The sequence below is a fragment of the Rhinolophus sinicus genome, chromosome 10 (assembly GCF_057876585.1).
Source record: "Rhinolophus sinicus isolate RSI-liver-muscle chromosome 10, RSI-T2T, whole genome shotgun sequence".
NCBI lineage: Eukaryota > Metazoa > Chordata > Mammalia > Chiroptera > Rhinolophidae > Rhinolophus > Rhinolophus sinicus.
Genome location: NC_142510.1, coordinates 12816475 through 12828642, shown reverse-complemented (window position 1 = coordinate 12828642; position 12168 = coordinate 12816475). Strand labels below are relative to the sequence as shown.

General features: G+C 46.3%; 1 protein-coding gene across 13 annotated transcripts in view; it reads left to right on the top strand.

Annotated features, from left to right (window-relative positions):
• The window catches only part of C10H16orf96 (chromosome 10 C16orf96 homolog), a 35319-nt gene that overhangs the window by 671 nt on the left and 22480 nt on the right, over nucleotides 1-12168 (top strand). For 11 of the 13 annotated variants that reach the window (XR_016022587.1, XR_016022585.1, XR_016022591.1 and 8 more), the window contains exon 1: nucleotides 3515-8057. The exons of the other annotated variants lie outside the window; for them this stretch is intronic. Coding sequence is in view for 4 of the 11 variants with exons in the window: in XM_088801279.1 (XP_088657405.1) it covers nucleotides 7638-8057 (420 nt within the window). In the remaining 7 variants the exon portion in view is untranslated. Of the gene's footprint in view, nucleotides 1-3514; nucleotides 8058-12168 lie in introns of those variants that run through there. 13 annotated transcript variants of the gene reach the window in all.

Here is a 12168-nt window from a genome sequence, read left to right as displayed (position 1 = left end):
CTGGGACGTGCCTTACAGAGAAAATGCGTGTGTTAGATGAACCTTGTACAGACGTGAGTTATACTGAGTTCAATGCTACTAAATCAGTATCATGTATTTAACAGGTGTCTTTGAATAGAAACACTGATGAAACAGTTATGTATTGATCGGTTGATGTGAGTGTCACCAGAGGCTGTCAGGAAGCTTACCCTGTATTTCCCCAAGAGCGGTGGTTCAATATTCACTCATTCAGTGTTTGTGGCAAATTTATGGACCGTACCCACGAATAATGAGACTCAACTGTATGCGCTTCAATTGACATTTTAAAGAATCATTCTGATGGCCGTGTGGAGCGTAGTTTAGATCAAGAGAAGCAATTAGGAAGCTGGGAGACCACCACATATGTAATTTAAAATTTTTCTGCTAACCGTGTTTTAAAAATTTAAGAGAAACTAATATATTTAACCCAATATATGCAAAATATTGCTTTACTGTTTAATCAATATAAAAAATTATCAAAGATATTTTACATTCTTTTTCCACACTAAGTCTTTGAAATCCAGTGTGCAAAAACTTACAGCACATCTTAATTTGAACCGGCTGCCTTTCAAGAACTCAGTAGCCACATATGGCTCATGGCTACCCTATTTGGACAATGTAGATATAGAATATTTATTCTATAAATATTGGGGAGCTAGTGAGAGCCTAATTGCTCCTTCAACCAAACAAGATCTTGTTCTAGGTCTGGAAATATACAGAATGGAATAAAGCCCAATCTCTGTTCTCAAAGTGCGCGCAGCCAACTAAGGAAGCTAATAAAAGAGCTTGTGTGGAAGACTTCAAAACAAAGTGCTTTGAGAGGTGGAGGATGTAGTACCCAGAGGAGGGAAGCCTCAGAGAGGAGAGGGACATTGAAGTTCCCTGGGGAGGGGCACTCTGGCAGTGAGAACTGCTAATGCAAAGTCCCAGAGAAATGACATGAGTGTCTCTGGGAAACTGCAAGCAGTTCTTTATGGCTGGATTATAGGGTATTGTGGGGACAAAGTCCCAAAGAGCAGTTTCCAGGCTGTCAGCCTCACGTGGAAAGGTGCTGGCTCGGGTAGTAGATGGTCATCAGCTGTGACTAGTTGGCCATTAGCTGTAACCAGTGAGCCATTAGCCACTGACATAACTGCCGTGGCCAAGCAAGCAAGCGTGGATTGTGGATTGTGCATTGCAGAGAGGCGGATTGCAGTTAGCAAGTGAGGTTGGTTGGCAGAGAAGTGGACGGCAGGCTGCGGATCGTGTGGCTCTTCATGTGTCTCCAACTCAGCCGCCAGCGAGACTATAGTGGTATGAACCCCTTATCCATGGCTCCGTGGGTGTTCCTTTTTGGCCTCACCATGTCCTGCATTCTCATGTGGGGAGCGGGACAGGAGACCCCGCATGACAGTATGAAATGGGAGGGTGTAGGGTGGGGAAAGATGAGGGTCTTACAGACCAGTATATGGAATGTAGCACTTACCTGTTCATCAGTGATGGGGAATGTTGCAAATTTGAAGCTGAGTGATCTGACTAGATCTGTGTTTTAGGCAAGTCATTCTGGCAGTGTGGAAAGGGTGGAAATAGGAGGCAGGGCGACCCATTAAGGACGGAAAGGGACTCTAGGGTGTATCCAAGAAAGATTCATGGAGACTAAGAAGAGAGTCAGAGAGGAAGGAGGGCTTTGGTGGTCCACAGTGTCCCATGCAGTAGAGCTCAAGTAGAACGGACATGCAACCCTTACCATTCCAGAGGCTGGGTGGAAATTTGCTGACCCTCCAGACTAGCAGAGGGTTTGGGAGCCGGCGAGAACCTAACATTTACTGAGCTGGAACTGGGCTCAAGTCTTGGGCCACATCAGTTGTTCAGAATACAAATTTTCTAACCCTAAAGTGGGAGTAAATATAATGCCAGCTTCACAGGCTGTTGTGAGGAAGGAATGGCTTACTGCAGTTAGGTCACTTGGCCTGGTGTTTGGCATGTGCTGGCACTCAGTACAAGTGGTGGCTTTATTGCTATTTGCTGTCCTTTGAGTGCTCTGGGCTTCACTTCCCTCACTTACAAAAATGGATCTGCCATCTCCCACTTGCTGGTAACAGGAATCAAGGAATAAATGAGACGATTAGATTGTATTTGCACGTAAAGCCAAAGGCACATGTCCCTGGAAACAGCAAACATGACTCACCAGGTATTCTGCTCTTAGGAATATTCCCAAGAGAATGGAAACATGGCCACACGGAAATCTGTTCACAAATGTCCACAGCATTTGTTCATATTCACAGAGTGAATGTCCACGTTCACTAATGCCAAGAAAGTGGAAACACCCCACCAGCTAATAGATCAACAAAGTGTGGTCCATCCACACAGTGGACTATTCTTCAGCCGTAAAAAGGAATGAAGTTCTGATTTTATGCCACGACATGGATCAATCAGCCTGGGAAACATGATGCTCAACGAAAGAAGCCAGTCACGTAAAACCACGTGTTGTGTGATTCCATCTGTATGAAATGTTCAGAATAGGCAGATCCATAGAGACAGAAAGATTAGTTGTTGCCTAGGACTGAGGAAAATCGGGGGGTGGGGGGTGGGAAGTGGGGGAGGGGCAGCTGCTAATGGGTACAGGGTTTTTCTTTTTGGGTGATGAAAATGTTCTAAAATTGATTCTCATGGTGGTTGCACAACTCTGCAAATAGGCTAAAAGCCTTGAATTGTGTGCTTAAATGGGTGAATGTGAATTATATCTTAATAAAGCAGTTACCAAAAAAAAAAAAAAAAAAAATAGGTAGCAACTCGGAAGAATTCAGGCGCATGATGAAACAACAGAGTAAAGGCAGGCACCTCTGTGCCGAGATGGTGTGATCTTACCGTGTTATCTAGTTTGCTCTGGGAGCCTCCTGGGCGTATCTGAGACCAGGAGCCCACAACTGTCCCAGGGGCTGTTAGGAGGTGTCGTGGCAGTCTTGCAGTACAGGTGCTTGCCTCACCTTTTCCTGGTGAATGCTTTCTGCAGACACCTGCCCTCCATACCAACACACCCCCTTGGCTCTGTCTATGTCACCTTCCTCCCTTCTGGCCTCCAAGACTCACACCTGTACTACAAAGCCAGCCACCCTTTATTTTCAGTCCAGATTTTATCACAAGTGGGGCAGCGAGCGCCTTAGGCCCAGCACACCTTCAGTGACAGGTTCTTTTGCACCTGGTGGCCCCTGCCACCAGATTATCCTCCTGCCACTGGCGTGATCATCTGTTGGCCTTCAGTGGGTCCAGCCCACTGTGTTCCTGAGAGCTGTTTGCCTCCCAGGTTGTGCAGGAAACAGCCCAAAGGCGCAGAAAGAGTGTGTTCCTCCATCCTCTCTACAACCAGTGCCATCTGCTGGCAAAACAGTGGCGCAGGGGACGTGTTGAAGTCTTCTGTTTTTACCTTCCTGACTTGGAGCCTGCCTGACAGGGCTGGGGCGGGTAGGGAGGATGGGGGTGCGGGGAGTGGGGGGAGATGTTCATCCCTCTAGTTTCGTTCTCTTGGGCCAGAGTTAAAATCAGGCCTGATTCCTACATTGAGATCCATAAGGAAAGGGCACATAATCTTAAGTATTGAGCTTAATGCATTTTCACGAACCTCAACTTGTTAGTGCAGCCAGCACCAGGTGAAGACACAGAACAATGAGCAGCCCCCCAGCAACCTCCTCTGTGCCCCCTTCCCACTCACTGTCCCCCCACAAGGAGTCACTAGGCCAGCTCCTAAGAACAGATTCGTTTCACATGTCTTTCTGTCTTCTCTTGCAAGTTGGAGCGTTTGGTATACAGTTTTTGTCATGCAGCTTTCCACGTGACCGAAGGGGTTCTGTCCATTGCAGCACAGCTGGAGCACCATGAAGGTGCTGCTCTCCTCCCACAATTCTTTGCCTCCTCCTTAGCCCTTCCTTCCATCAGGCTGATTCATCATTGGCTTGAAAACCTCAAACACAATAATGCGATCGTTTTGGGAGCTGCAGTGAACGTCTCTGAGCACTTCCTTTGTGCCCCCGGGTGAGCACTTTACACACACACCTCTCTTCATTCCCACAAGGAGCCAGTGCACGTTTACCTAAGAGTAACACGCGCAGAGCTGCAAAGCCAGCGGCTGGCAGACCCCCGCTCTCGTGATCCTAGACGGATGGTCTCCTCACCCCGCGAGCTGCTCTGCAGAGCCCGTGTGAGCCAGCCCACACCGGTGAGAGAGGAAGCTGTCCTACTCGGACCCATCTTTGCAAAACTCTGTCTTCACAGCCAGCACAGGACGGGAAGGGAGCCCGCCACCCCTGTGGAATCCACACTGTTGGGTCGTTGATCTGATCGGAAGCCTGCAGTGTGGCGTATTTTCACAAACAGAGCCCACGGCTGTGCCCACTCCCGGCAACTCTGTGTCACGCTCCCTTCCAAGTATGGATGAGGTCACTCCAGGGTCGCCACGCTTTTGACTTCTAACGGCAAAGATTAATTTTCTCCATTTGTGCACTTTTTATGGAAATGGGCTCATACAGGATAGCTCTTGTATACAGTTTCTTTTGCCCAGTTGTATATCTAGGAAAGTCCTCCATATTGTTACACAAAGTTGTCAGTATTCGTTCCCATCGCAGTATGATAGCCCATTATGTGAATATATGACCAGTTTGTCTGTTTTGCCGTTTATAGACTTCTGGGTAATTCCCAGATGGGAATTTCTGGCTATTATGATATTGCTTTTACAGACATGCTAGTGCATCCCATGAGTATATTTCTGTCAGGTGCCCCTTGAGGGGGGGCATGGCTGGGTCATGGCCTGTGCATATATTCAGCTGCACCATTGTTTCTCCAAAATGATTCTACCAATTTACACTCCACCAGAGCATGTGAGTATTCTGCTGGTCATATCCTCGCCAACCCTTGGTATTGCCAGACCTTCAAATTTTAATGTGAAATGACTCTAAGCAGAAACATGAATGATTTCAATGTTAACGTCAATTTTGTAATATTTCTATCATTAACATGGCTCATGAGCATTTGCACCTATCACCTGTGGAGCAAATGTTTACTGAGCACCTGCTCTGTGCCGGTCTCTGTGTTCTGGTGCTAGAGAGACAGAGAAGAAGGTAAAAGATCTGAGTCCTGAAGGAGCTCCAGGAACGCCTTCTCTTCAGGTCTCAGCTCAGATGTCACCTGCACAGACACCCGAGCACCTGGCCCCATTATCTTATTGCCAGCTTCACTTCATAGCATTTACCATCCTTTGAGGTACATTATTTATGTTTGTTTAATGGTTTGAGGTCTTCATGAGGGCAGGGATCTTATCTGTTTGATGTTCTCTAGCCCCTAGAATAGTTTCTGGCAGATGGTCAACAGTCAGGAAATATTTGTTGAGTGAACAAATGAACGAATAAGTGATTGGCAGGATGAGAGCTGAGATCTTAGATTCAAGTCCTGGCCCTGCCACTTAGTAAGTTACTAAGTGACCTTCAGTAAATGACTTAAGTTTTCTGATCTTTGTTTCCTCATCTACAAAACAATAGTGCTTGAACTGGCAGAAGAAAGAACTAGCGAGTTTGAAGCTAGGTTGATAGAGATTATGCAATCTGAAAAACAGAGAAAATAGAATGAAGGAAAATAAACAAAGCACCAGAGAAATGTGGGACACCTTTAAGTGCACCAACATACGTGTAATAGGGGTATCAGAGGAGAGGAGAAAGAGAAAGGAGCAGAAAAAGTATTCGAAGAAATAAGGACTGAAAACTTCCCAAATGTACTTTCAAAAGACCATTAACCTCTACATCTAAGCATCTCAACCAATCCAAGTAGGAAAAATGCAAAGAGATCCACACAGACACATCAGTTACAAGACAAGAAAAAAGTTTTAAAAAGCGCAAGAAAAAAATGACTCATCACCTACAAAGGAACCTAAAGATTAAGAGCTAATTATCAATAGAAACAATGGAGGCTAGAAGGCAATGGGATAATACATCAAAGAGCTGAAAGAAAAATAAGAGTAATCCCTGCCTTGTAGTCTTATTGTTTGGATTAAAGCAACTGTAAATTCAGTCTCACCACAGTGGGTCCCTGAACACGTTATTAAGGATCGCACAGTGTGGCTTCAGCTTATCTTCAACTTCTTTGTGTCATTTAATCCACCCTATGTGAGTCGAACTGGGGCAGCTCAATATTGTTATGGCAGAAGGTTAAAATCAGCCTTCCTGTGCTCGTCTAGAGGTTTAACCAAAAGAAGCAAATATCTCCATTTATGGTTCTTCCTAGAGAAAAGGCTCTCTACAAATTACTCTGTTTTATTCATCCAGTCATTTGGTATTTATTGAGCACCTACTATGGAGCCATTGCCTATTGGAGGGAAGATATCATCTACCGCTAGGAACTCCCAGAGTATTTGGGGTGAATGGCACTAATCAAAGAGCTCCACAAACAACCATGAGAAGCATGTAAAGGAAAGACATGAGAAATATTAAGATCCCAGAGTAGGGGGCATTTAACCTAATCAAGAATGTGGGGAAGGCTTCCCTTGGAAAGTGATGGCTGACCTGAATGATGAGTAAGGAGTTTCCTTTCCCAAATACAGATGAGAAGGAAAAAACGTTTCTGCCAGAGAGACTACATGTGCCAAGGGCCTGTAGCAGGAGGGAAAATAACAAGGACAAAAGGACTAAAAGAGTTCATTTGAAAATTATAAGTCTGATTAGTGGTTAATTTCCAAAACATATAAAGAATTCCTGCAACTCAGCAACAAAAAACAATGTGATTTAAAAATGGGCGAAAGACTCATGCCATGTGCTGTATATAAGCAGTGTGTACTGTATGCCAGGAACACAGATGGGCCAGGGCAGGGGGCTCTCAGGGACTGAGTCGGGGGCCTTCCCTGCAAACTTCCCTAGGAAGCCAGGACCAGCAGGCTGCCATCGTCATGCCTGAGAATTGACAGAAGCAGGGCCTGACCGTGACTGTGGCAGCTGGCTTACGGCCATGTCCTTAAGCTTTCTGAGCACTGGGGTCTTGGTGAGCCCCAGCACAAAGCGGGAGCACAGCAAGGTTCAGGAAGGTCACTCGTGCCCTCGGGAGGGCAGGGACAGGCAGGATTCAGACCTGGTGAAAGCCAGTGTCTCGTGCCCTTTTCGCCTCCATCCTCCAGAAGCACTTGTGCAGCGTTTGGCCACTGTCCAGAAACCAGCTTAGCTCTTCAGACTCTGTTCCCAACACCTGTGCTTTCCTAACTCCCAAGAACTCTGTCTCCTGTCCTGATTCTAGAGATTTCCAAAGAGCAAGCTGCCTCTCCGTCACCTTCCCTACATGCTTCTTAGAAAGGGTCATGGGTGCTATGTAACTGAAGGGCTTGAATTAAAAGGCTGGCTCTTTGTTCAAACGTTCACCAACTATTAACTGAGCACCTACTCTACCCCACTGCAGGCCCTTGGAAGCACGCCCACTGCCATGTTCTTTGGTGTCCTAGCAACCAGAAACTCTCCTCTGAGCTCTGTGACCAGCACAGAGGCCGCATTCTCCCAACTGCTGTGCCTTGCAACCTCTCTGAGCCCCTGTTCATGCAGCTTGTGGGTGCACTGCAAGCCACCACTTGAGCCCAGGGCCGCCCAGAACCCCAGTCCAGCCGACGCCCTGACAAAATGAGCTTCTCGCTCACCTTCTCCGAGCTGGTCAACGTCGCCATCCCGCAGTGTGGCATGTTGAACTTCAAGGCCCTGCACCTCCTGTTGCATGGCATCCTGGAGCATATCCACATGGCCGAGCTCAAGAAGGTCCTCTCGGGGGACGAGGACTTCCTCCAATCCTCGCAGACCATGTCCATGCCGCGGGAGGCAGACGCCCAACCCACCCCCAGCCCCATGAAGAGGCTGAACAACGTCTTTGACCACGTGGTGAGCCGCATCGACAAGATGGAGAGCCAGCTGGCTGCGCTGCAGGAACCGCCCTCCACCTCCCAGCTGCTGCAGGCCAGCCAGGGGACCAGCCGGCCCGCCCAGGAACTGTGGCAGCTGATAAAGCTCCGGAAGGTGGTAGAGGGCAACGAAGAAGCCATGGAAAAGGTAACCCGTCCTGCCTCCAGAAGCTTCCTGCCGCCTTTGCTCTCCTCCCAGCCATCTCACCCCCTATTTCCTTGTGTCCCCTTGTGATGGGCCCTCCTCGTTTGGGCAGAAGCAAAGCTCTAAGCTTGTACCCGTCATCAAGTGTTGAGGAAAGAAGCCAAGCAGACACAAAAGGTCACATATTGTGTGATTCCATTGATGTGAAATGTCCAGAATGGGCACATCCATAGAGACAGAAAGCAGATTGGTGGTCGCCAGGGGCTGGACGGAGGGGGGAAAGGAAAGGGGCTGCTAAGTGGTTGCAGGGTCTCCTTTTGGGGGTGATGGAAGTGTTCTGGCACTAGATGGAGACAGTGATTGCACAACACTGTGAATGCACTAAATGCCATTGAATTGTTCACTTTAAAATAGTTCATTGTATGTTACAGGACTCTCACCTCAATAAAAAATGATAATTGTGGCCCTCTCATGGGGGAGGCATCATGGTAGTTAAGGCGAATAATAGTTCATGTTCTAGCGAGGGAGACAGAAAGCAAGTGAATAAAAACCTACATGAAGTAGCCATGGGAAGAGTGGGAGAGAGCATTATCCCAACTTTATAGGTGAGAAATGTTCATTAGTGCGGGAGCAGGAAGGGAACCAAGGCCTCAGACGCAGGGCCTGCCTTGGACCACAGACTCTCCTGTCTCCCCACCCAGCAGCTGGTGATGCATTAGGGCCTTGGAAGACTTTGGTTCTTGGGGAATAAATACCCTGCCTCCTCTCGCCTCCCATTCTCCTATTGGCTAAATTGGAGGGCCAGTGGTTATGGTGAATGCAGTGCCTGTGGGTCAACCTTCAGGGCACTGAGGGCTGGCAGGGATAGAGGACGGATGGGCAGGGGCAACTGGAGGCCACCCATCACACAGAGGGAACACTGAGGCACGTGCCATAAAGAGAACCGGGAACAGCTTCGCAGACTGACTTTGGAATTCTTCTATTTTTTGGAAAAATTTGTGAAGAATTGGTATTCTCCTTTAAATATTTGATAGAAGTCAGTGGTATTGTTATTATTATTATTACTACTGCAATCTCTTGACCTGTTTTAGGTCTTTCAGATTATCTATTTCTCCTTGAGTCAATTTTGGTAGTTTATGTCTTTCTAGGAATTTGTCCGTTTCCTCCAACTTAGATCTAAGTTGTTGGCATACAATTGTTCCTGGTATCCCTTTATAATTGTTTTTATTTCTCCAGGTTCAATAGTTCCCTCTTTCATTTCTAATTCTAGTAATTTGAGTCATTTTTTTTATTCTTGGTCAATCTAGCTAAAGGTTTGCTACCAGCTTTTAGTTTCATTGGTTTCCTCTATTATTTTTCTATTCTCTATTTTATTAATTTCCACTCTAATCTTTATTGTTTTATTTTTTTTTACTAGCTTTAGGTGTAGTTTACTCTGTTTTTTCCCCAGTGTCTTAAAGTGGAAGGTTAGGCTATTGATTTGAGAGCTTTCTTCTTTGTTAATATAGTCACATCCCCAGCTAAAATTACTAAGTGCTGCTTCAGCTGCATCCCATAAATTTTGGTGTGTTGTGTTTTCATTCTAATTTATCTCGAAGGATTTTCTAGTTTTCTTTGTGATTTATTCTTTGACCCATTGGTTACTTAGGAGACAGTTGTTTAATTTCCACATATTTGAGAATTTCTAATAGTACCTTCTGTTATTGATTTCAAATTTAATTTCATTGGAATCAGAGTACATGTTTTGTATTACTTCAGTCCTTTTTAAATTTATTGGGGCCAGCTGGTGGCTCAGTTGGTTGGAGCTCCATGCTCCTAACTCCCAAGGCTGCTGGTTCAATTCCCACATGGGCCAGTGTGCTCTCAACCACAAGGTTGCTGGTTCAACTCCTTGAGTCCCACAAGGGATGGTAGGCTCTGCCCCCTGCAACTAAGATCGAACACAGCACCTTGAGCTGAGCTGCCACTGAGCTCCCGGATGGCTCAGTTGGTTGGAGCGTGTCCTCTCAACCACAAGGTTGCCAGTTCGACTCCCGCAAGGGATGGTGGGCTGCGCCCCCTGCAACTAGCAACGGCAACTGGACCTGAAGCTGAGCTGAGCCCTCCACAACTAAGACTGAAAGGACAACTTGAAGCTGAACGGCACCCTTTACAGCTAAAATTGAAAGGACAACAACTTGACTAGGAAAAAAGTCCTGGAAATACACACTGTTCCCCAATAAAGTCCTGTTCCCCTTCCCCAATAAAATCTTCAAGAACAAAAAATTTATCAAGGGGCCGACCTGGTGGCTCAGGCAGTTAGAGCTCCATGCTCCTAATTCTGAAGGCTGCCGGTTCGATTCCCACATGGGCCAGTAGGCTCTCAACCACAAGATTGCCAGTTCGATTCCTCAACTCCCGCAAGGGATGGTGGGCTGTACCCCCTGCAACTAGCAACAGCAACTGAACCTGGAGCTGAGCTGCGCCCTCCACAACTAAGACTGAAAGGACAACAACTTGACTCGGAAAAAAGTCCTGGAAGTACACACTGTACCCCAATAAAGTCCTGTTCCCCTTCTCCCCCCAAAAAAAAAATTATTGAGACTGGTTTTACAGCCTAGCATATGGTCTGTCTTATAGAATGTTTTACGTGTGCTTGAGAAGAATGTGTATTCTGCCATTGTTGAGTGGAGTGTTCTATAAGTGTCTATTATGTCTACCTGGTTTATAGCATTGTTCAGATCTTCTGTTTCCTTGCTGATCTGTGTAGTTGTTTTATCCATTATCAAAAATGGAGTATTGAAGTCTTCAACTATTCTTGTTGAATTATCTGTTTCTCCTTTCAGTTCTGTCAATTTTTGCTTCATGTATTTTGGGGCTCCATTGTTAAGTGCATATATGTTTATATCTTCCTGATGGATTGAACATTTTATCATTATAATTGTCCCTCTGTGTTTCTAGTAACAGTTTTTTTCTTAAAGTCGATTTTATCTGATATTAGTATATCCACTCCAGTTCTCTTTCAGTTACTACTTGCATGATACATCTTTTTATATCTTTTTACTTTCAACTTCTTTGAACCTAAACTATGTCTCTCTTTTTTTTAAGATTTTATTGGCGAAGAGGAACAGGACTTTATTGGGGAACAGTGTGTACTTCCAGGACTTTTTTCCGAGTCAAGTTGTTGTTCTTTCAATTTTAGTTGTGGAGGGCGCAGCTCAGCTTCAAGTTGTTGTTCTTTCAGTCTTAGTTCTGGAGGGCGCAGCTCAGCTCCAGGTCCAGTTGCCGTTGCTTGTTGCAAGGGGGCACAGCCCACCATCCCTTGCGGGACTGGAACCGGCAACCTTGTGGTTGAGAGGATGCGCTCCAACCAACTGAGCCATCCGGGAGCTCAGCGGCAGCTCAGCTCAAGGTGCCGTGTTCAATTTTAGTTGCAGGGGGCGCTGCCCACCATCCCTTGCGGGACTCGAGGAATTGAACCGGCAACCTTGTGGTTGAGAGCCCACTGGCCCATGTGGGAATCGAACCAGCAGCCTTCGGAGTTAGGAACATGGAGCTCTAACCGCCTGAGCCACCGGGCCGGCCCAACTATGTCTCTTATAGACACCATGAGTTTGGATTATGTTTTCTTATCCATTCTGTCGATCTCTGCTTCTTAATGGAAAGTTTAATCTGTTTAATATAATTACTGATAAGAAGGACTTCTGCCATTTTGCTATTTATTATTGTTGTTAGCTGAATGCCTAACTGCACTAGGCCTTTTATATACATTATCACATAGTTTTTTCATACCCATTTTACGATTGAGGAATTGAAAACTTAGAAAGATGCAGTAACAGCCCCAATCAGTGGTGGAACTGAGCTATGAGCCCAGGATTGCATTCTTCAGCTCTTGCCTGGAAGTTTCCTCACTGGTCCGCCGGCTTCCCCTGTTACCCTCCCAGGGCCAATCTATACGTGCAGTCAGAAGGACACTTTAAAAATGTAAATCCAAGCGTAACTCCCTTACCTATCCTCCAGTGGCTCCCACCACAGGGCATGAGATGCCTCATGATGAGTGACTCCTGGTGACTGAATACCCTCTGACAGAGGCCACCTGATAGCTCAGAGCACTGTTGACTTTAGTGGCATTTGC